This window comes from Rhinolophus sinicus, linkage group LG01 (genome assembly GCF_036562045.2).
Source record: "Rhinolophus sinicus isolate RSC01 linkage group LG01, ASM3656204v1, whole genome shotgun sequence".
NCBI lineage: Eukaryota > Metazoa > Chordata > Mammalia > Chiroptera > Rhinolophidae > Rhinolophus > Rhinolophus sinicus.
In genome coordinates this window covers 171,129,602-171,155,267 of record NC_133751.1, presented here as the reverse complement: position 1 = coordinate 171,155,267, position 25,666 = coordinate 171,129,602, and the positions used below count along the sequence as shown (strand labels likewise).

The 25,666-nt window shown below is 41.0% G+C and overlaps 1 protein-coding gene across 2 annotated transcripts; it reads right to left on the bottom strand.

Annotated features, from left to right (window-relative positions):
* Window positions 1–143: 143 nt before the first annotated feature.
* Window positions 144–25,350, bottom strand: AKAP19 (A-kinase anchoring protein 19). Of its 2 annotated transcripts, none has more exons than XM_074339415.1 (2): window positions 24,116–25,350; window positions 144–4,226 (listed from the first exon to the last, which is right to left on the bottom strand). In XM_074339415.1, exon 2 carries the CDS (start codon window positions 4,053–4,055, stop codon window positions 3,774–3,776), a length of 282 nt encoding a protein of 93 aa, XP_074195516.1. In that variant the 5' UTR covers window positions 4,056–4,226; window positions 24,116–25,350; the 3' UTR covers window positions 144–3,773. The 2 variants fall into 2 exon arrangements, with proteins under 2 accessions (XP_074195516.1, XP_019596274.1); XM_019740715.2 differs by lacking the exon at window positions 24,116–25,350 and adding an exon at window positions 23,817–24,021.
* Between the last annotated feature and the right edge of the window lie 316 nt (window positions 25,351–25,666).

Below are 25,666 nucleotides of genomic sequence, written 5' to 3'. Positions count from 1 at the left end.
TCTTAATATATTAAACATGAAGGACTTTTCTTCCCAAAAATTTAGAAACAGATTGGGAATAAAGATGCCATGATAATGGACATGTTTACATTTATATTCTTAAAGTTCCTATATTGGAACTGAATGATTGAAGAAATTACTCACATAAATGAATTTTTATTCACTTTATATTTGTTAGAAATGCAGAAAATGTTAAGTCCTTCATGTTAAAAGATTTGAAAGTACACACTGTTGAAAAGCATTTGCTTACTTCAATTAAATAAGAACTCATAGCTAGTTGCAGCTAGACTTTTACTGTACAGTTACAAAAAAAGTATTTTCACAAAAATATTTGGGAAAAATATACCCTTTCATAGCTAAGTCTTACAGGAAAGAGAATCTGTTAACAAAACTTGAACTTTGCAAAGTAAGATACAGGGAGAGCGTCTGAGCTTGTGCCCAATGCTCCAAACCAGGTATGTCCTATGTGGCCACACAAATACAAGGTGAGGGCATTATGATTAAGCAAACATTGTATTTGTTAGAAGTGTTTTTAAATTACTGTTCCTTGACATTATTTATAATGTGTCTCTAACTTTTGATTTCTAAAACCATATAATACAAAAGTATAGTTCCCTCCATTTCATAAAGTGTCAATGATTCTGAGGATACGAGTACCACGTTTTGTTCATTCAGTGTGTCTATTTTTAATACTAATAAGGCAGTTTGACACAAATTATGCATTTGGGATTAACATCATTTTTATCCCCTTCAAAATTGTGCTTTAAGTGCTAATAACAACCATAGGTAGTTTGCAGAGAACTAACTGGTAAGGCAACTGAAAGTGGAGAGAGAGCTCCTAGCACAGGCCTACAACTGAAAGGTATTGTGCACAAGCGACCCTGAGCGGGGAGAGCACACGGTGAGGTGATCTGAGGCTTCGTTAAGTGAGGAATTGGCCCTTGGCCCGTTTCCTCTAATAAACTGCTTCTACCGTTGTCACCTGCAGGTTCTCTGTCCTGCTGGTGGCTCCTCGGCCCCTCTCCTGGTTGATGTTGAGGGGACAGACGCAGTGGTTGGGTGTGTGTCAGCGTGGTACAGAAAGGAACTTGCTCCTGCGTCCTTTCCCTAAGTTGGAAACTTGTTTTTGCAGTGCGTCTTCTGATCGGGTTTGCACTCGTGCTGTTTCTTGTGCTATTTTCCTCACGGTCCTTTCCCTCACGATTTGGTCATATATGCATATTTCATTTGTGTTTGTGATGTATGTTGGAACAAATGTTTCCCTTTCCAGTAGCTAATAATTCTTTGTCTTCTGTTTTATGTCTCCTCTCTCAAGTAGTCCTTCTACTCTTTTATTATTCATACAGGACCTTTAAAATGAAGTCAATTCAATATTTAAGTATGAAGGTATGAAAGAAGCTGAATTATCCTGCCAAAAATGTCCTTCTCTACCTTGTCATCAAGGCCAAACTACATCTGGGTAACTACCACATGGAGTACAGATTCTTTATCCAGCTCTTTCTCCTGCCTGCCCCCAACTTGGTTTATCCACTGACACTGTGCCAGCCTTGCAGCTCCTGCCCATTTCCAGACAGGTGTCTGTATGTCACAGGATACATACTCTGTTAAAATGATTCAGGAGCGAGGGGGTGGTGTTCAGCGACCCAGCTGGACTGCCTTAGTGTCAGGGTGGCAACAGAATTTAGACGTGTAGCTACATATGGTTCTGGCGGGCATCCCTGTTACACCCCTGGGAAACGGGCCCAGGGCACAGGAGGAACCTGAGGTTAAAACATTCAGCTATAACCAAAACCCAGGAGTCTATGTCCATATGTGTGCTGAAAATTTTCATATCATGTGCTGCTTTTATATGGCTTTGCCTTATCTTATATACCTAATTTTATCTTTCAGCAAATGACTTTGTAGCAAATGTCCTGATGTGAGATATAAAATGAATGAAAAATGGCAACATCTAAGCTTTTGTCTGAGTCACTATAAATACTCAAAAACCTAAATTTTTCTTCATGAGCTGGAAATATGTTTTGCAGTTTTAGGAAACTTTCTGTTCTCAGCCTTAGGACTTATAACATATATTTCCTTGTATAAATGGGTGTGGGTTTTCTATTTTATGAGTTAAGATGGCAAGTACAATAGGACAGTACAAATCCTGGGACTAGGCAAAATGCAAGTTGAATGACCAGGTATCCAAAGACAACAGAAAGATGGCACATCACTCACTTCAAAGATGTTTCTTGGACCTTGTAAGTTGGAGAATTCACTATTTGTGGATTTCAAAGTATGATTGTTAAAATTAGATATAGCATTTCTGCCGGCTTAAAAGGCCAAATACGTATTTATCTCAGTAAAGTGGTCACAAGCCTTTCTCTGCCTTCCTTTAGATTTTAATGACAAGGGTCTGTGTATCTTAAAAGGATCTAACGCACATGGGCTTAAATAATTCCCTTTCCAGTTAAACTCAATGTGTAGCAAATCTTCATGAAAAGATAATTCGAGAGACTCAGTCCCAATTTTCCTACAAGTTATGTCTTAGTATCGTCTTCCCTCTCTCCCCATTTTTTTGTCACCATTGATCTCAAATAGTACTAATTCTTTAAAACCAAGCTTCCAAAAAAGGCAGCCTAATTTATAAAAAATAGTATAGTATATGGCTGTAAATGCCCTCTGGGCATTGTTACCATAAAAAAAAAATACGTAAGTACTGTTTTTGGAGTAAATGTGAGGTGACTATAGCTTTATCTTATCAATAGAAAAAAAAGATAATTACTCCATAGAAACGGCAATTTACAAAAGTGTTTGATCTTTTGTAATACAATACTGAATTTTCATTCATAATCTGGTCCCACAGTGATTTGGTGACTGCCCCACTAGTCAATAAAAAAATGGGAAAGAGTCCCATATACCAACCCTCTGCATCTGTGAGACAGTAAAGCTTAATGTGCTTTCAGCGCTGTGACCAGGTTCTGCTTCCTACCTTGCCAACTGGGGCTTCTGTTTATAAAAGGTACCCAAACTTGTTTTCTTGTATAGTGATATCACTGGGCTTAATTCAGTGCAATAAACATTAATGCCATAATTCTGTAAATTATCTTGTGAAATTTACACAAAATCTGAGTCATCCAATAATAGCTGTGGTCAGTTAGGGCCCTGAGGTTCAAGGTGATACTTACGTTTGAGGATGAAAAGCATAACTATTTTACTAAGGACGGTTCAAGGTGGACCTCTTCTACTTGGGTTGCTTTCTAATGCTTGATCATTTGTGTTAAATAGGGATTCTTGACATACATGGTTTTGACAAACAAGACCCACTCACTGTTAATCTGGCTTGAGTGCCATTCATTGCCAAGGCATTTCAAGAAAAAATCCTTTTTATATCTTGGGGGTGGGGAGGTTGGTATAAATTAAATAGTTATATTAAAGGAAGGTCTTTAAACCATTTGGAAACTTAGGGCACTTTTTCATTTTTATTTCTTTGGTGATGCTATACTGTCTCAAGAAAGTGGTGTGACATACAGCTGATTAGGATGGTGCCACAGGACCTGTGTTTAATCCTTTAAAGGACTAAAATCCAAGACCAAGCAGATAGAAATTGCTGTTACCATAGAACTGCTTAAAACACATTTCATTTTAGGTATTCCTACACTCTTGATATTATCATAGACTTATTTTTACATTCAGATGGAGTCATTTGTATTTAATCGCACCACTTTTTGCTTTTGCTTCCTGTATTTAAATTAGCACCAACTAGAGCCACAGTTCAAGAAAGTGCCATCATTCTACCCCTCACTCTCAATGAATGGGATGTCACAGTACTTGATGTTGTTTTCTGCCCACTGCTGCAAGGCGTCACTCAAGATTTCCTGGGACAGGCGGTGTGCAAATTCGCAGACGACAGTTTCAGACCCTGAGGATTCCTTCGCCTCCTCTTTGCTAACTGGAGAAGGCGTCCTCGGAGGCACTCTCTCTCCTGACATGAAGCTTTCTGCACTTGCATGCCGGTTGTCACTCTCAATTGTAGTAGGAAATGGGAACGTTTGCTTTGACTTCATGCAGCCCATGTTAGGAAGAGCTTCGACCGAGCGCAGCACAGCAGTGAGTGGCAAAGACTACTTCAGCATCTTTGGAAAACACCAAACGTCTGTCCCCGTGGTAACTGACCCGTGCTTTTCCACTCCGGGCCGCTTCAGAACTCAATGCCCCCGTCACCACTCTTCACATGAAGTGTTTATCTGTCAAGACAAGAAAAGTTTCATTTTGAAGGTATAGAACACAAAATGCTGTATGATTAGGTGGCATGCAGAAACAGTCCTTTTTACCACGTTGATCACGTGGACTATAGCTTTATCTTATCAATAGAAAAAAAGATAATTACTCCATAGAAACGGCAATTTATAAAATAGAAAAACATTTTTTTAAGGCCTTGAAAATTTTATAAAACTGAAAACACGGTTAAACTTTTGCAAGCTTAGATTTATTTATGTTCACCAGGGGTCAGCAAATTCTATAGTCTTTGGGCCAAATTCTAGCTGCCTGTTTTAGAAATAGTTTGTTAGAAGATAGCCTTGCTCATTTGTTTACCTAGCATCTATGGCTGCTTTCAGGCTTCAACTGGCAGAACTGAGCAGTTGTGACAGACCATGGCTTGAAAGCCTCAAATATTTACCATCTGGCCCTTTACAGAAAACTTTTGCCAACCTCTGACCTGTACTGTTAAGGGAAATAAGCGTATCCGAATTTGCTCCTGCTTCAAACCTCAGGAACCTATATATCTTGGGCTGTTATTACAGTCAGGGTGTGTCCCCTGGTCAGATGCTTACAACTCAGAGTGGGACAGAGTGATGGCCTAAAACTAGTGCCCACAGCTCTAGGCAACGCACGTTAGATGTGGCAGAGCCACCTCTTTTTCTTCTGAATTAGAGATTCCCTGTGAATAGTTCAGGTTAATTTAAAATAAGGTTAAGGCTTCTCAGCCTAAATATCTCATTCTTTTGGTTGATATGTGGATGAAAAGAGGTGCTGTAATAAATCATGAGTTCCTAACTGGCCTGCTAAGGACGGTGGTCACGCCCAGGCGTAGATCTTCTTTACTGACAGGTGTTTAAGCCAGCCTTGCCCATTGTTCTTGTGCATCTGGGTTAGCACACCTTTGAAATACCCTTCAAAGGTGTGACCACCCTTAAGAGAGCACATAATCTTGTAATCCAGTCACCGCCTTGCTTCTTTCCACCTTTGTGTAATCTTCCGTACATTCCCTCCTTAATTTCAAATGCACAAAAGAAACTGCAAACTATTATCCTCTGGAATATTTTAGATCTTGCTCCCCGGTAATTGTCAATTTTAGGTCAGATAAACTCTTAACAAAAGTTCTTACAGGTTTGGACGTTTTTTATGTCAACATTTACCTGGCATCATACAGCAGGATTCCGGAGCCCACCCAGTCCACCCTGCAGACCTGGACCAGGTGCTAGGTACCAGCAGGGGCCCTCTGTGCCTCATCAGCTCCCCGCTTTGCATCGGGTGAATGGGTGAGTTTCTCTTGGAATTCCGGGTCTCCTTGCTTTAAGTAGCAAACCATGACTTTATTTGAGCTGTTCTTAGAAAATCCTCACAGAGGATTAAGGATTGAGATAATCCAGGGAAAGGAAAATAGGTTTCTAATTTCAGTTTTTTAATTGGATTGCTTATTGAGAGTCTGAACAAAACCTTTGTTGGTTAAAGGATAGACTGAACTCTCCTTAGCTCTGAAAGAGGAAGGACACTCACTTCCCAACCCAAATAGCCAGTTTGCTGGGTGATGATAGTTGTGGTAGATCCGCAAATCCACATGGGCACCATGAGGCATCCAGTGTGGCAACGCAGCCGATTCCTGAGAAGCCTGCGGGAGCCCTGGGGAGACAGGCAGGGCACCTGACATTGGGTTCACCTGGAGAGGGGGGCCCTGGGAAGCGTCACTGTTCTGATGAGACCTGGTAAGCGCTCTCTGGCCCTTGCTTGAGTATTCTTAGGTGACTTAAGAATTTTGGGGGGGGTTGCGTGAGGAGCATTTCCTCTAAGGCGTGAAGCAGAAATGTATATAGGGGTATACACTTCACTGGGCTTCTGTGGAGACGTGCACACGTACACATAAAGTTGGTTTCCCTAGCAGTCTGTTCAGACTCTGAAGATTTCATGATTAACGGGAAATTGTGCCTCTGAGGCCACTGACAAGCCCCAGGGTAGTCAGCCTCCCATTAATACTAAGGGGGCTGAGATGAGGCTCCTTTGATATTTCTAAATTAATATTTCTGCGCACAGTTAGAAAAAGCCAGCTATAAAATTAGGCAGTATGAATGGAAAAAGAAAAAAAACTATTAGAGACTGTCTCAGAACTTAAAAAGGCCTTCTCCCCTAAGTTAAAGTGAAACCATGTAAAAGAATTACCAAAGAAAGCTATTTAGATAAATGGATCCACCTATGATATCATTTAGGTTTCAACCCAATTCTTTGAGGTATTAAAAGTGGCTCTCCTTATTTTGAAAGGGGGAGGGAGGTCATTTGGAGCTTGATGTGTCAAGGACATAAATTGTAAAAGGCCTTCAAAACAAAATTTGGCTCCAACTGTTGTCTGTGTATGTCTGTCTACGTATGTTATAAATGTGAGATAGTTTTCTACCTCTGGATGGTATTGTTACAATGAATTTAAAGGCAAGCATTTGTAAGGATTGGGTGTTCTAAAGTTCTCAGAGGTACAGAAACTAATTCAAATACTTTTTAAGTTCACGTGATCTAAGATTAATCCTTAGTAAATAAAAGCTAACTTAAGTTTGTTGCTTTATTTTGCCTGGGTTTTACAAAATCAGTCCATACTCATAATTGGCTTTGATGTCTATGAAATGTATCTATTGGTTATAAAATGTCTTCATAAATCTGCCAAGCTAAAGAATGCTGATTGCTTACTTCTTAGTTTTCATTAGAAATTGAGGTTTTAAGGATTAATACCTCTATTTGTACGAGTAGCTGCAGTGCTTCAGAAGTGCCCCTGGAACACTGTGCCTATTATCCTCTAGAGCATTTTAGATCTTGCTTCCTGGCAACTGTCAGCTTTGGCTCAAACAAAATCATAAAAATTATCCACAGTATGGACATTTCTCTCTCAAGATAAGTAGGCTGCAGTGTTTGTGATGTGCCTTCTAAGCTACCCAACTAGGTGTTAAGATAGAACTTAAGGGTAAACTAACTAGAACAATACAAAGCACCTTAACTGGAGGGGCCTTCGGCTGTAAGAAAGCTTGGCAACGTCTCTATGAATGAAGTTAGGGTCACCGGTTATGTATCTTAGTTTTGGAGCCAAAGACACAGCTCTAAAAATTCATAAGATAAAACTCAGTTGATTTATTTCTGAAACCTTAGGAAGGTAAAAACTAGCATGCATTTAATTCATTTTTTACTAGTTTGTAGGTAAATAAGTCCAGGAAAGGTGACCTTTGCCCAAGTCTTATTGCTATGATACATTTTTTAGATTTCTGTAAATTCTACCCAATTTCTCTTATAACACTGCATTTGTTCGCCACCTCTACCACTAATAAGGATGATATGGGGATTTGAATTACCTCGTTCTGTATGCCCTACTTCACGCTCCAGAAATTATGGGAAAAGGGATGAGTGTGATGTTTGTCTGGTTTACTAGACTGAACTCCTTGAAGACGAGAACGCTCCTGGTTGTGCATCTCCAACGTGTAACAACTTACGTACTATCTGTTTTGTACTATGAGGGATGACCGTGGGAATTGAACACAGCCAACCTGAAAACGATTATGTAGAAAACTGAGTGAGTGTCAGATAGATAAAAGGCCATGAATGGAATCTTTTCTAGGATCTTTGATTTTGCAAAAGGTTTATCATAACAAAGTAGTGCCAGATTTGCTCTCACTGAACAACTTTAAGCCTGGACAAAACAAACGTGGGCAGTGTTGTTGTAAGAAACGTCCAAACCTGTGGAGAATTTTTATAAGCATTGATTTGAGCCAAACTGAACCTATGCCAGGGAGCAAGATCTAAAATGCTCTGGAGCATAACAGTTTTGCAGTTTCTTTTATGCATTTGAAATTAAGGATGGAAAATAAGATTATATGAGGGTGGGAGAAAGCAAGGTGGGGATTGGATGACGTCTTGCATGCTTTAGAAGGCAGGGGCATTTCAAAGGTACGTTAACCTAGATGCACAGAAACAGTGGACAGGGCTTGCTTAAGGCAAAGATGAACCTTTTACTAAAGAAGTTAAGTGCCTGGGGCATGACTGCCCAATAGGAATTTATGACCAGCTTACCCTGTGAGGTTACTTTCCATAGAACTCTTTTTTTCATTCACAGCAGGTATTTCCAGGCATCGCACAACAGACAGCCCAGGCCTGATCCCCAAGAGAAGGGAGCCACAGGATGCTAAATGCCACAAATGACCATCCTGAGTTTCTGCCTGGGGGGCATGTGCCAGTGTTATCATGGGGAAGGTGAGCCCAAGCAGAGTGGCAGTTCTGAGCTGAAGAGGCAGAGGTAGGGTTGCTGACGCAGAAGGAATTTATGAAACAGAGTTCGTGAGAAAAGGGAGCTGTGGGGAGGGAGGCAGTCCCATGGAGCATACTTGTCTGGGGGCTGGAGTGTGCACGTGCAGGAAAAAGATGCGAGCAAGACTCCTGCGCTGCACTTAGAAGCGAACGGTGACACCAGCCATTAGGGCTGGGGAGTCTTTGCAGTTCCAAACATCCCAAGTGGAGAGGCCTCACTGAACACTTCAGGCATTTGGCTACTGCTCCAGAAACATGACACCTTAGGTGTCAGGAGTCCACTGGCAGGGGGTGGCCAACTTTTCTTAAAGGGCCACATGGTATATAATTTAGGTTTGTGAGCTGTATGATCTGTGTCACTCAGCTCCACAGAAGCAGCAAGAGACAATATGTAAACAAATGATCAGTCGCTATGTTCTAATAAAACTTCATTTACAAAAACATGCAGCCAGCCCATGGGCCATACCAGACTAAGTTCAAACAAATAGTCCCATTCTACCAAAGAATAAAATTCAGTACCCTTTGTATTCTTCACAATGTCCATCATACAATAAAAATTTACTAACCATGCAAAGAAGCAGGAAAATGTCTTGTATGATCAAGGAAAAAATAAACGACTATCAGTTACTAGAAACAAACCCCAAAATGATCTAGCATTTGGTAATTCACAGAACTTTAAAGCAGGTATTTAAATATATTCAAAGACATAAAGGATTATAATGTGTGAACAATCTCTTAGAGAAATAGAAATTGTAAAAACAAATCTCAGTATAAACTCATACTAAAACGAAAAACTCATTGTATGGGCTATTAGACATTACAGAAGAAAGGATTAGTGAATCTGAACAGAAACCCATTGATATATGTACTCTGAAAAACGGGGTGAAAAAGATTTTTAAAAACAACAGACAAACCACTAAAAAGGTAAGTATATCATAAAAACGAGGAATTAGACACATTTAACCCAGAAGAAGGCAGAAAAGGAGGAATATGGGGGAGGGGGAAGAAAATGGGACAATTAGAAAGCAAACAGCAAAGTGGCCTTAAGACTTAAGCCCATATCAAAAATTATTTGAAAGGAAATGGACTGAAAATTTCAATTAAAAGGAAGACTAGTTAAAACTATATAAACTCCAACTCACACAAATAGCCAACTGATCTTTGACAAAGGAGCAAAGATAATCTTTTCAACATGTGCTACAGCAATGGGCCCACCACCTGTAAAATATTCAGTATTATAGATCATTAGGGAATTGCATCTAAAACAACAGTGAGATACCGTGTTTCCCCGAAAATAAGACCTATCCAGACAATTAGCTCTAATGTGTCTTTTGGAGCAAAAATTAATATAACAGCCGGTCTTATTTTACGGGTCTTATATAAGACCAGGTCTTATTTTATATAGTAAGTATATATTATATACTTCTATAGTAAAATAAGACTCGGTCTTATATAAGACTGGGTCTTATAATAATTTTTGCTCCAAAAGACCCATTAGATCTGATTGTCCGGCTAGGTCTTATTTTCGGGGAAACGCGGTAACTCTACAAATTATTAGAATGATGAAAATACAAAACACAACACTAATGAGGATGTGGAATAACAGAACTCATTCATTGCTATTGAGAATGCAAAGTGGTACAAGTCTACTTTGGCAGTTTCTTACATAAGTTACCATGCGATCAGCAATCAATCACGCTGCTTGGTGTCATCCCAAAATGACTTGAAAAATTATATCCACACGAAAACCTACACATGAGTGTTTATAGCCGTTTTATTACATAAATTGCTAAAACTTGGAAGCAACCAAAATGTCCTTCAGTGGGTGAATAGGGAAACAGTGGTACATCTAGACAATGGAATATTATTCAGTGCTAAAAAGAAATGCGCTATCAAGCCATGAAAAGAAAAGGAGGGACCTTAAGTGAATATAAGTAAGTTTAAAAAGCCAAATATATGACATTCTGGAAAAGGTAAATTTTGGAGACAGTAAAAAGCCCAGTGGTTGTCAGGGATTAGAGAGGAGGACAGTTGAAGGTGGCACACAGAGGATTTTCAGGGCAGTAAACTACCCTGCATGATATTATAATGGTGGATACATGTCATTATACATCTGTCCAAACCCACAGAATATACAACACCAAGAGTGAACCCTAATGTAAACTATGGACTTTGATCATATGTCAGGGTAGGTTCATTGACCAGAACAACATAATACTCTGGAGCAGGATGTTGGCGGGTGAGGCTGTCGGGTAAAGGTAGGTGGGCAGCTGATAAATGTACTTCCTGCTTAACTTTGCTGTGAACCTAAAACTGTTCTCAAAAATAAAGTCTAGTTAAAAAAAAAAATCCAACTTTATGCTACCTATAAGAAATGTACTTTAAATACAGATATACAGTTTGCAAGGAAGAGGGCTGGAACGTGCAAACAGGAAGCATTACAAGGTTGCTGTGCTTATATGACTATCAGACAAGGCAGACTTCAAGACTAGGAATATTCCCAGAAATAAAGAGGGGCATTTTATGTGTCAGTGAGGAAGACGTGACAGTCATAAATGAGTGTGTAACTACTGACAGTTGCAAAATACATGAAGGAAAAACTGACAGAACTAAAAGGAGAATTACAAACATTATTCTCTCAGTAACTGATACAACATCCAAAGGAAAATATAAGGAATTCAAGTTTTGAATGACTGTGCTTCAACTTGAGGTAATTCACTATAGAAGCCCATCCCCAGCCACTGCAGGATACGTATGCGTGTCAGGCGCATACAGAACATTCACCAAGGGAGACTACATGATGCTCTCAACAGATTTCAAAGGCTTGAAATCTTGAGTGTGTTTTCCAACCACCACAGAATTAAATTAGAAATAAATGATAAAATATCCAGAAACGTCCCTAATATTTGGAAACTAAATATCACATTTCTAAATAACCCATGGGGCAAAGAAGAAATCACAAGGAAATGTTTTCAACTAAATAACAGAAACCACCTTAAAAATTTAGAAATAACATTATTCACTTTAGAGGGGTATTTATAGATTTAAATGCTTGTGGCAAAAAAGAAGAAAGGTTTAATTCAGTGATCTCAGCTTTCACTGATCTAAGCTTTCACTTTAAGAAGCTACAAAAAGTAAATTAGACCCAAAGTAAGAAGGAAAGAAAGAATACAGGTCAGAGTAGAAATCAATGATGCAAAGAGAAGGGGAAACAAAGAAAACCAATGGAACAAATGCTGGGTCTTTAAATGGATCTAATAAAATAGTTAAGTCTCCATCTAATATGATCTGATTCAGAAAAATGAGAGGACACATTACCAAGATGTGTTAAAAAAGGAACATTACTGTAGATCCTATGTACGTTAAAAGACTAACAAAGGAATATTATGAACAACTGTATACTAATACCATGTTACCAAAACTGGCACAAGATATAGCCCTATGTACGTAAATTAAAAATTAAAAACGGGGGCGGACGGGTGGTTAGAGCGCGCACTGTGAGCAACAGGGCTGCCGGTTCGATTCCCACATGGGCCAGCGAGCTGCGCCCTCCACAACTAGAATGAAGTCAATGAGCTGCCGCTGAGCTCCCGCATGGCTCAGTTGGTTGGAGCGCATCCTCTCAACCACAAAGTTGTTGGTTTGACTCCCGCAAGGGATGGTGGGCTGCGCCCCCTGCAACTAATAATGGCAACTGGACCTGGAGCTGAGCTGCGCCCTCCACAACTAAGACTGAAAGGACAACTTGACTTGGATGGAGCTGATGAGTCCTGGGAAAAACACTACTGTTCTCCACTTCCCCGCAATAAAAATTCCTGGAAATACACACTGTTCCCCAATAAAGTCCTGTTCCCCTTCCCCAATAAAATCTTTTTAAAAAATTTAAAATGTATTATATTTCCAAAATTACAATGCAATACTATTCATTATACACGCACTAGGATTGCTAAAATTGAAAAGCCCAACCGTGCCTCCCGTTGGTGAGGATGTGTATTGCACATACTGCTGGTGGCAGTAGAAAAATGATGCAACCACTTTAAAAAATTTTTTGGCAGTTTCTTACAAAGTTAACAATGCACTTACCCTATGAACCAGCCATTTTATTTCTAAGTACTTAAGACAAATGGAAACATGTCTGCAAAAAACTTACATACCAATATCCATAGAAGCTTTATTCACAAAAGCTGGAAATAGCCAGAATGTCCATCAGTAGGCAAACTGATAAGCAAATTGGGGATATCCAGAAAATGGCATACTACGTGACAATAGGAATAAACTGTTGGCATGTGCAACAACATGGGTGAATCCCAGAAACATGTTGAGCCAGATACAAAAGACTGATCATATTTGTATGAATTTCAAGAATGGTCAATACTGACCCACAAATGGAAATCCTAACAGTGGTTGTCTTTTGGGTGGGAAGTGCTAAGGACTGCCCATGAAAGAAATTTCGGCGCGATGTTTTACTTCAATAAAATACACAGTTTTTGAGAACATTCTGGGTGACGTAAGTCCAGAGAATGATATATTTAAACCTAAAAAAAAAGGCTGCCTGCTTGAATTTGTCACACCAAATTTTGAAATCAGTCTAAAATTCCAGCTTGTAAAGTGACAGGGCAGCATCCAAGCACAGAACAGCCATGTGCTGTAAGCCTCCTGCTACAGGTATCGGCCCAGACTCGCTGGTCATATTCTTCTGGACCTAGAGAAGAGCCAGAAGCCTCCCATTCCCATTCTCGCCAGCTCAAGGACTTCAACTATTTCTCATTTCCTTTGGGAACCTATATATAGAGTGCTTTTATTTGAAATGACAATAGAAGATAAATTAATTTGGAAATTAGATGTGAGAGTCCTATGCCCTTAGCAGTATCGTTCCTTAACAGTATTGTACTAAGGAGGGTGGGGTGGGGAGAGGGATCTCTAGCCTTACCCCACACACTAGAGTAGCAATACTCCGTCCCCCACGCAGTGTTTAGTTTGAGCACATCTCTCGATTTGTCGGTAGGCCTTCAAGGTACCTAGACAGTAAAATACTTGTGCTGTCAACATTGAGCTAGTTTAGCCATGGTCCTCGTATCAAGGACAAGAGACTACTGTTCTAGCACTTCAGTTTACTAATTCATATTACATTTACCACCTCCTTCCTTTCAACAAACAGATGAAATAGGCAGACAGGCCTGTTTCCACTTGCAGAGGCAACCGACCCAGAGACGTCTCACGGCAAGTAAGCAATGCAACGCCTACTCCTAATTCCAGGCTCCTCTTGGAACAACAGTTGCTCCAATAATACTTTATCCAATCACAGCTTATATTCCTAAGTGCCAAACATCCTCTCCCTCTTGAATTGATAAACTACCCCCCACTCCTACTTGTGAGGTTAATTCTTACCAATAAAGACCATGCAGCGCCCCCCCCCCTTCCTGTCCTTGGGGAGGTGTCACCCATAGGGAGGGATGTTAATGCCCAGCGCTTCCCGGGCTCCCAAACATCACTACCCTGGGACTAGCTGTCAGCTCGGTCTCAGGCCCGACCGTGGGTAAAGTGACACTGGTACAGTCATGTCGTTAGGTAATCAACTGAGCCGGGACTATGGAATTGCTCACCATGTGCTCAGAAAAGATGCAGTTGCCTCGACAGAGCGGGACTAGGAAACGGCCTTACATTTCTGTTAGTCAGATTTTAGTACTATGGTTTCTACCCCACAAAAGCCTCTTGAGATTTATCACGAACAAGGCAGTGTGATCCTTAAAGGGAAATGTATGCTACTACTCTTTGTAGAACACCTATTCAAATAGTTGATAGACATATTAAAAGGTAGTAACAATCCCACGCTGAACACAACTGAAGAATAAGCTTTGTATAATTTCAGTCTCCCCTAATAAGATAGTTGATTCATAATGAAGAAGTAAAGTTGCAACAGTGTTAGCCAAATGTAAGTCCATCCTTCAGCAGATCAGGACAGCACAATTAGCTGGATGGATTGGTTCTTCCACTGTTACTCATCTGTCAGGTTGGGAAGCCGCTATGGCTATCACTGGAAGGAATAATCCGTTAAAGCTGGACATTAATCAAGAAAAATATCTTGGCTCACTTGCCATTTTAACTGGCTGAATACAGAAATATAAAATATTTAAAAATAGTTTTCTAAAAATACTGAAAATTAATTTCTTTTATACTTTATAATCTTAAGATACATAAAGAGCTGTCAGTGAGAACATTCCTTAACCATCCAGCCAGTTTTTATCGAGTCTCTACTACGTGTCCAGGACCAATATTCATCAACAGAAGTGCTTTCAAATCTTACTGAACAAAATAAAATCAAAGGGAGATAGAGTGGGACCGAGATGACAACGAATTCAGGCCGTGAGTAGCACAGATGCCCCGAGAGGGTCCTTAGTTTGGTTTCTCCTTGCCCTCGTAGGTGAAGTGGCCATTTGTTCATGCCACTGCCAGCCAAAAATAATAAAGTACAAGGACACTTTTCCTCCCACTCCTTCCCTCAAATCCCAACACACACACACATACATACACAGAACAGTCATAGGTAAAGAGAAAGTCCCTTCTTGTTGTCTCCCTCAGTGTTACTATGAAACACTAAGTATATAAAGTGTGTCAGGCCGTAGCCCCAGCCCTTCCCTCTGAAGTGGGCCTAGACCTACAGGTCTCCTTCCTAGGCCTTCAGCAGCACATGCTATTTGCTGCTGCTCCTCTGTCCAGTGCATTTGGGAGCTGTGGTCCTCCATCCGGGATGCAGGGCCCTCAGACAGCCTGATGAGCAGCCAGGAAAGGCGGCACCAAGAAAGCCATACCTTAAAAAATATGAGTTGGCCGAAACACACAAAGCTTTAGCAAAAAAAAAAAGGGGGGGGGGGGGGACTAAAATTTGCTCTGTAAATAAGTCTACCTTAAATACTAGATTAACAGAAATGGTTATTAATGTCCTTGTTTGTATCATATTCTAAGCCTTTAAATAGACTTCTGTTGTTTTATATCTCAAGTTCTAGCTTAAAATGGACCCCAGCCCTGAATTAATGCAATCTCTATATAATACAAACCATGTTGCAGTCTTTAAAAAGTCTTATGCACACACACACACACACACACACACAAACTTTAAAATTTCATTGTAGATATAGTTAATCAACATGCCAATTCATTAGAAAATATAACAGAGTTCATTTAAAAAAACAGAGTTCTTACTAGCAAGTTTGTCATTATTTGATCTGTAATAATGGATACTAAGTGTTTTCTTTCTTCCGGGGGTTCCATGAAAATTGGACATTAAACAGAGGTCTCTGTACTGGCAATACTGAGAATCAGTGAGACTAAATTCCTAACAGGATCAAGTGACACCTGTTAAACTGGCAAATAGAAATGAACTCAATTTAAATGTAATACTCTCACCAAAAAGTAAAAGCTAGAAAACAGTAAATATGCTTTTGGTTAGTGGAAGGTCACGTAAAGGCATGACTGTACAGTCTCTGGAAACTGAGTGCAGAGTTTCATGCTCAGCACACGCCGTGCGCAGCTGCTCCCCAACAGGGCAGTCTCGGGGTGGCTCTCCGTGAGATCACACGTGGGGCCCAATTTTCTCAATGGAGAGGCAGAGAAAATAACATTGGTAAGTGAAAGGACAATGTTTGAGATTCTGACAAACCTGAGTAGAGCTGTGCGGTATGATTTCATCTGTAAACGGAATTTACCTCAGACGTTCATCATAAAAATTAAGTGAGCTTCCATACGTAAAGCATCTAAAATTGCTTTGCAACACTCAAGATGTCTGCAAGTGTTCTTTCTTTTCCTTCTCTTGATTGCCCCCTAAACCTACTAACATCACATTATTATTTCAAGTGCATTCGTTATACTATTATAATTAAGGAAAGAGAATTATGGTCTAAGAAGTCTGATGGCCACTTAGGATTCTGAAGTTAGAATTGGGTTAGACCGTGTTTCCCTGAAAATAAGACCTAGCCAGACAATCAGCTCTAATGCATCTTTTGGAGCAAAAAGTAATATAAGACCTGGTATTATATATTATATTTTATATTATATTTTATATATTATAATTATGTAAGACTGGGTCTTATATTAATTTTTGCTCCAAAAGACGCATTAGAGCTGATGGTCCGGCTAGGTCTTATTTTCGGGGAAACACAGTAGGTCTGTGTTGGGTGTCAGTGGTTCATCTCCTTCACCAGATCCTCCAGGTGAAGGGAAACAAGCATGCATTTCCCTCAGCCCTTCAGGGCTTTACTCTGCGTATGTGCCTGCCTTGACTTGACCACTCCTATTATGACTACTGAACGTCGGGCTGCAGTAACTCCTCCAGCAACGTATTACATGTATATGGTATAAATCCTTGCAGGAAAATAAGGAGTAGCTTCTGACCAACTAAACTGGGGGGAAAAAACAAAAAAGACAAAAAAAAACACTAGCTGAAGAAAACTTGCTCTAGATCACCACTAAGACTGTAAAACATTTCAACTTTATATTCTATACTCATTTCTTACTCATGTCATGTCCTAGCTAAATGATACAACTGGTCCCTGACATATGAATTAAGCTCTGTAAGATTCTGAAGCCAGTTCCTTAAGCAACTGTTGTTAAATGGGGGGCGTGGGGGGGGGCGAGAGGGGCAGAGAACTGGGTAACAGTGTCAGAATATTGTCTTTAGATTGTGACAACTGGACTATTCTTTAGATCCTGCAGCTGAAACTAGGAATCTGAGCTGGAATAAGAACATGAAGCCAAAACTAAAGCAAAAATGAATGCTCAGTCCTCGACTCATCGCAACCTGAAAATCATGACCCAGTCACTCTGTGCTAAGCCGATGATTTATTCCATAGACTCCTACCTCATCAAACGCTTTCTCTTCTAAAAGCCTTTCTTATCATTTCCCCCTTTCTCTCTAGCATTACTTCACACAGATTTCTTCTCTTTAAAAATTTACCCATTCTTAAGTGTCCATCTCAAGTACACTTCCTGTGTGAAGGCCTTCTCACTATCTGATATTACTCTATCACTCCCTAGGGTTTCCAGAACATATTTATGTCCACCGCTGCACTTTTGTCTGCCTTGAATACAAGTCTGCTCCCCTAACAGACAGACTTGAAGGCAGGAATATGGCCAAACCACTTCAATTCTTTCTGAAAGAAGATGGGTAATAAGTAATTGTTACTCATCTTTGTATCTCACTTCTGTATGCCTAGCGTAGGAAGGGCCTCAGTAAATGCTAATTGATTTAAATAATTTGTTTAACTATTTGAAGGGAAATTCCTCTCCTCTTACAAAGAGAGCAAGAGTGTGGCTAGCCATAAGTTACAAATGTAAACCAAGTGTCTGGGGCTTTCAGAGTAAGTTATCTATCTCTGTTTCTATCGAGCGTATCTCATTTCCATTTATTCCTTTCTTCTTTCCCTATTGTGTTATAATTATTTCATACAATGGACGGGAATTATTTTTTCTCACATTAAAACATACACTGATGTATAACTGTATACCTAAGCAGGTTAAATATCCTGCCTGGGGAAGCTTGTGGCCTTGATGGCATTGTATGAGAGGTCAACTGCATTGCCTATTCTGGAATCCACATCTTTTACTTCTGGTTTCAGGGAAACTGCTGCTGTATCACACTGCCTCCCTTTCAGATTTCATGACATATGCTAATTCAAATAAACTGCCTAATTACGCAATAATTTATTTTACAAACCTGTTCTTCAAAAGAATTGTCTTAAAGGGGGTAGAGTGCAATTACCACTCTCAAACATAGTGTAATTTGGTTCAACAGTAGCACAATATATATTAAAAGCCCTTACCCAAATAATTCCACTTTCAGAAATCTGTCCTAAAGATATGGTCAGAGTTGCAGACAAAAATTTATATAAATTTTCGTGAACACCTTATAATAAAAATTTAAAAAAAATTGAAAATAACCTAAATGTCCAACAGTAAGATTTATCACAGGTCTACATGCTGGAATATTCTGGAACTGTTAACGCTGGTAGATAGCCTAGGAAATGGCCTCGGATAATCCCTGCCTCGTGGAAGTCCCATCGCGTGTTTAATCCCCTCTCTCCTTAAGTGAAGGACTAATGTCTTACTTCTAACAATACACAGCAAAAGTGATGGGATGTCACTTTGAAGATTAGGTTTCAAAGGGACTATGACTTCTGTCTCTGCCTCCTCTCGCTCTGACAGAAGCCACTTGCTGTGCTGCCCACAGCACCATGGAGGAGCCATGAGGCACGGACTGAGGAAAATCTCTACCACACTGTGCAAGGAACCGGCTGTCCCCAGTTAAGGCTTCAGATAAAATCACAGCCCCAGCTGACAACCTGATTATGCACTCAGCTCAGCTGTACCGAGATTCCTGAGCCACAAAATCTGGGAAATTAATATATGTTTGTTATTTTAATCCACTAAATTTTAGGGTAGTTCATAACACAAAAATGAATAACTTCTAAAAAGAATATTTAGTAACATGATTCCAATTTTTAAAATATATATGCTATAAAAAGAATACAGGAAAATATCCACAGAGATTCTCTTTGGATGGTGGGATTAGAAATAATTTAAATCTCTATGCTTTTCTCTGTTTCCTAAATTTTTTCAAATGTACATATTGTTTTTCTCATCAGAAATATGTCACTATTAAAAAGCCAAACTGATAATGTAATGCAATCATAGCTGCCTTAAACCTAGGTTTAATGCTAATATGAGACTCAACCATTTTGTGAAGAGAACAGGCCTGGACCCATATCAAAATTTAGGCGATAGCATTCAATTAGCAAGTAAAACTAATCAATGATAGTACATCTAATTTAAAAAAAAAAAAAGCAGCACGCTGAGTCAGACAAGAGGGTTAAACTAATGCGGGGTTCTGTCAGAACCAGGAACCAATTTGTAAGGGGATATGCTAGATGCCCTCCAAGGCACTGGCTCCAAAATGTCAAGGTTTACAAATAAGTTAGAATATTAATGAGCAACTCCTATATCTCTCATGTACTCAATATTTATCATCTATGATTTACCTAAATATTCTTGCATCTTATATTTTAGTCTATATCCGCTTTGGGGGCAGTGCTGTGTGGTGTGTTTTTTATTAATCCTAAAGCTTTATGTACAAGAAGAAGGGAAAAGATGTTTTTGATTTTAGGACTTGGTAAACAAGATTATTTTTTTTGTCAAGCCGTTTCTCATTTTTCTGAGTGCAGACTGGTAGTTCATCCAAGATCCTGACCAAGGTTCTTACAAGAAATGACACCTTGATATTATAAAACGCCAAGCTTAAAAGACTCCACTAAACAAAATGACTTTACATTCAAAATCAGTGCACAAAATCTTTTTCTCACAGGGTTTTCTTTGAACTTCACTGGGCCTATGGAGAGAAATGTTATCATGAACAGCAAACTTGTGGCATTCAGAGCTCAGAAAACCCGGAAAAACCAACAGATTCTACATGAAGAATTCTCGGAATGGCTTTTGACTAGATAAGGGCAGAGGCATTTAATTAGCAATGTGACCAGAGGCCTTATTCAAGCCTAGACTTTCATCAGTAGTTTCTAATTCAAGGTTGGTCCAAACTACCGAAATCTTAGTCATTTTGAGTAATCAAATGACCTTAATTGACATTTTTCTGAGTCACTAAACTTTATTTACCTTCAGTGTCATTAAATTTGAAGGGGACCAGAGTTTGCCACCCCAAAATATGCCATGCTGGCATAAGCGTTGTTTTGAGCTGAAGGCAATTAGCCCTCTGCCCTCCCCCTTTCTTGTCCAAAACTAGGGCACAAAATTCCCTTTGTAAAGGTGTCTCCCTCTCCTGTACCAGGACGAGAACTACTCCGGAGGCAACTAACCACCCGAGACAAACCTTACTAAACAACCATATTAGTCACACATGTCCTAGTCACCTTTCCATTGGTACCCTGACCCCAGGAGCCCCAAACCCCTTTTCCTAGCCTCTTCCACACTTGATCACTGTTTGTTAGGATGGCATATACTTCCCCAATTCTAACTATCTCCTTGAATAACATTTGTTTGTGAACTCCCATGCACAGATAGGTAATTAAATGTATTTTTCCTCCTGTTAATTAAGCATCAGTTTGATTTGCAGGCCCAGCCAACGAATCTGAAAGGGTAGAGGAAGAGTTTTTTTCCTTCCCTATAAACTCAAGATTAGTCTTTAAGTTACGTAGTGAAACCACTCCAAATAATTTAGAACAAGTAGGAGGCATAAATAATAAATTAAGAGTGCTAAGTGCTATACACTGAATTAAATTCCAGGCAATAGTAGATGTAATTTTGATTCCTTAAAAGAACTGATGTCCAGTCTATTTCATTTATAAATGCTGTCTCCCCAAAGGAGATTCAATATTCCTCAGAGGCAGTAGTCATTTCTCCTTTCGTTATTCTGCACAGAAGGGTTCTCTACATCGAGGCATTTAATGAATGCTAATTAAGTTGGGCTACTTATCAGATACCCATGTTCTTCACAGTGTGCTAGATGCTGGGAATAAAACAGTGAACTACACACAGTTCTACCCCTTTCAGGGCCCTTACAAGCAAAGACCACAAACTCACAGTAGTTTGGGCCAGTGCCTCGTTGGCCCATGCAAGCTTTCAATTGTTCTGTATTAGACTAGCTCCAAGCTGGGCATTCACTGCCAGTTCACAGGACTCTGTCCCTCCCTGGCCTCTGGCACCCATCCGGCGTCACAAATTTATGTTACCTTCAGCCCCTTGTGAAACATACTTAATTTTACACTGTTAATTTATAAGGAATAAATTAATTCTTAAAGTACAGGCTCTTCCCATATCAGATACTGACTGGGGTTATTTATTACTCCTCAAACTTCCAACATTATAATGCCGTGATTGGTTGTATTTCTCCACCAGTGGCTTGCTGTTCATAGTACACCTTACTGTGGAAAACAGATGCCAGTTAAAGATTCCCAAATGCAAGGGCAGATGGTGTATTAATTAGAGAACGGAAACAGAACTGCTCAGCAACTATTTTGCTTTCTTAAAAGCAAATGATCTTTAAACTGAAAAGACAAAAGAAGCCTCATTAAGAGAGAACCAAGGTACAAGCAGAAGAGGTCGCTTGATATTCCAGGAAGAACCCACAGATGTGAACACAGAAATATTCTGACAACCTTTGGAAAAACGAGGAGAAGGAGGATAGTCTTAAGAGACTAGAGACTCAAACACCGGTTTTCCTCCCCTCCATTCTTTTTACCTTTCAAAACTGAAGGACAGAATTCCTAGGCATTACAGACCAGTTGGTTTAATACCATTGTCTTGCGAAATTCAAGATTTAATCAGTAAAAATGGAACATTTGGGGGAGAAAGATTGGGGATTTCTAGGAACTAGCAGTGTACTAAGAATCAGTCATTTTTAAAGTAACACTATTTACTTTTGTGATAGGTCAGAGAATACTCAAGACCTTTTAGCAAGGCATTGGATACAAATTTTTTTCATGATGTCCTTATGAAGAAGACTGATCTATACGCTAAAATTGTTTGATAAGGACAGTGCTGAGCTCAGCTGATTCATTAATTTGTCTCAGATACAATATCGACTGAGGGCTAACTCGATTCCCAGCCAGTCCTGCACTTGCACTTTCAGTACACTTACAGTACAAGCCCCTGAAAGGCAGATGCTACTAACCTCATTTTATTAACATGGAAAAGGAGTTTCTCAAGGTGTCAGGCCCAGGCTCCAAAACCAGGCTCCAAAAGTCCAGGACCATTACTGTGCCACAGGCTTCCAGATATGCCACCAAAGCAAAAGGACCTGTGCCATATACAATCAATGATTTGAATGTCTGGTCAACAAATTCACCAAATGTGCAGGTGACTCAAAACCAGAAGGTAGAATTAACATGATAAATGCCATAATCAAGATGAAAACATACCTAACAAACTGGAAATTGAAGAGAGGCTTAAAGTAATATAAGACAAGAGAAAAAAATATTCGTACTCAAGAAATTTTTAATTGCATAAATAAGGATGACGATTTCATTTGAAGGTAGGAACTCGTTGCATTCTGCACTATTCAGATGAGACTAAATTACTGAATTCAATTTGGGGCTAAGGCTCTTCAGTACAGAGGAGATCTTACGTAAGGAAGGAAACCTAGAAGTGAAGACAACTAACATTTACTGACATCTAGGTAACATTTACTGAGTGCTTTATGAAGATAATCTTATTTCATCCTCACAATAACCCTATGGGTAGACAAAGCGTATTATTCCCATTTTACAGATGAGGAGGCTCAGGGATCTGAAAGGCTATCAAATAAAGGCAACAAAGTCTTGCTTTGTACCTCTTTAGACTTTTCAATGCTTAACTCTTTTTAGGTCATGGACTCTTTTCAGATGGATGAAATCTCTGCTGAAAAAATCTGCATATAATTTCACAGGTTGGGGGGCTACTGGCAAAAGGAGGACTAATGAGAAACAGGGTCAAGGAAGCAGTTGTCAGTTCAGTGTAAACAAGGTTTCACTAACAGTAACAGACGGGAGGGATACCTCGCAAGGTGGTGAGCTTCCTGTCGCTGAAGTTTCCATCAAAAAGGAGTGCTATAGAGGAGATATTAAAATGGACTGGCGGTTGCTCTCTGATTTAAAAGTACCCTTTTGCTTTAAGATTGTGGATCTAAATAAGTGATTTTTGTTTGACGGCAAAACAAGGAAGTTAAAAACTGAAGTGACTTTTTTCCAGACCGTTCTGCTGAATATGTCAAGCGGAATACCTGAATGTTATTTCCCATGTATATATGATAGCTCTATCAGGTGCTTGAAACAACCACACCCAAAGAACAAAAGTTACACTCAAGTGTTTATCTTGACGTGGTTTGTACTTTGTCATAATAGAGGTCGATTCCTTATTCCTCTGAATCCTTAACTAAACATTTCCCTACGATAAATACCCTATACACAAGATCCTAAAAACATGGAGTCTCTCATGAGACCATTTACTAGTTTGTAATTTTACGTTAACTCACTTCCATGAAGGATGGGGAGGGGGCAGACCAGACGCATTAGAGAAACAACTCCAATGGTTCTGCTTTTCGTCTCAGATCCCTGCGCTAATGGCTGAAGGATTTTACCCATATACTCCGATTTATTTCCATTTGCATCATAATTCCCTTCAAGATGCAGCCTCCCACAGCCTCTTAAGAGCACAAGAATGAACACTTTGCTCATCATATGCCATTCAGCGCATACTCCTGACAGCTTGGCATGCACATTAAATGCTCATAAGCAAATCTTTACCTGATGATCTTCATTCACTCCTCAGGTAGGAAGGAGGAAGGAGGGGGGAGCTGCCACGCATAATGCCTTTCCCGGGGGGCTCAGAGCCAGGTGGAAGGGGCTGGGGCTGACTCTCCTTAGTGAGGGGACGGAGACGGGAGGCTCCAGCTGAGGCAGCTGCCGGCAAGGGTGCAGTGAAGCCGCTTCTAACTCACAGGTGTCTGCCATTGCAAAGCCACCGGGTAAAGCCGACCAACAGAGGCCGACACACACACACACACACACACACAGCTGTCGCGCCCTCCCAGATGTTCACTTACCCGACACATCGCCGGTACAGCCGCGGGCCAGGAGGCGTCCGGCGCTGGGCGGGCTCCTTGCCCGGGGCGGTCCCCGGAGCTGCCGGCGCCGGCGCTGCTCCCGGGGGCTGGGTGGCGACAGGGCGAGGGGGAGCCGAGGCCGGGTCAGGAGTGAAGTGCAGCCCAGAGCAAGGGCAGCGGCGCCGCCTCCTCGCCAGCGAATGGCTCAGTCAAGTGGCAGCAGCTGGAGGACCGGGCGTCCTTGGGCCGCGCTCCGGGCCCCTCCCTCCTCCGTCGCCGCCGATGCCGCTGCCGCCGCGCCCGCGGCGCGTATCTCGCGGGTTCGCACCCCACACCCGACCCGCTGGGTCCCGCAGGTGGCAGCCAAGGGGCGCTCCATTCCCGGCGCGGGCGGGTACGGGGGGTGGGGGGGGCACGCAGTCTGGTCCGCGGGCGCCGGGTGGGAGGGGGGCGCGGAGCTGGGCGGTGGGACTGAGCTGGAGACCACCGCCCTCACGCCCACCCCCAGACACTCTCCAGGGTGCTGCCGCCTCCCAACAGGAATGACACGCCGCCCCAAAGTTCCAAGAAGGCAAAAGGGAGCTGGTCACTTCCCTGCCCCGGCCCCCGGCCCCTCATCTGAGTCACCTGGGCTGCTCTCTCTCCTGGGTTCTGCCCAGGTTAAGAGGAGGGGGTGTCCCAGGCCGCGGCCCGGCCAGCCTACCGGCTCAGAGCAGGTGCTCGCCGCCTCCCGCGCGGCGCCCGCCCACGGGCGGGGGAACTCGCAGCAGCCTCGCTGCGGCCTCCCGGGCTAAGGGTTCTATCAAGAGCTCCGGTCCAGGATTAGCAGCCGAACCTGCTTTGACCTCAAACCGCACATTCAGCAGGGCTGGGCCAGGGACGCTGTCCTAAGTAGTTTGCACCGTGAGCAAGCACAGCAAAAGTGATAGAACTTAAACATTTAAAAGGACACATCCATTTTGTATTTCTCTATCCCAAAATCCTCAAGAACATTTTTCAGGCTTGTTTCGCCTTAAAACAAAACACCTCTAAAGGCCCTTTTTACCTCATTGAGGTCACTACCCCAAAACATGGGCATTATTCAGTCGTGCTTGCCTGCATTTCCCATGTGACTCCTGCATCTGCCCAGCACGATTCCTAGCAATAGTGAAAGCTCCAAAATAACTGCAGAAGAATCATTATTTCAGTTATGTTCGACGATGGGTTAGTCGTGCAGAATTCATGCTCGAGAAACCTTAGTAGTAGCTAACTTCACCTGACTCCTTCACATCTGATGAGGACAGTGAGGCCCAGCGTTCAGCCCCAAAACTAAATGTGAAGAAAAACTGGAGCCTACAAAGCGCGCCATCTGTAGACCAACATGAGACTTAGCTCAATAAAGAAAATACCGAAATTGCAGAGAAGTTGAGAAGCATTAAGTTATATATCACATCTAGCTCAGAATCTTTTAGATTTTAAATGAATTAAGGATTCTTATTTTTCACTATGATTTACTAAGGTAACTTTTATATACAAATACAGTGGCCCAGAAATGCAATTTTTCTTCATGAT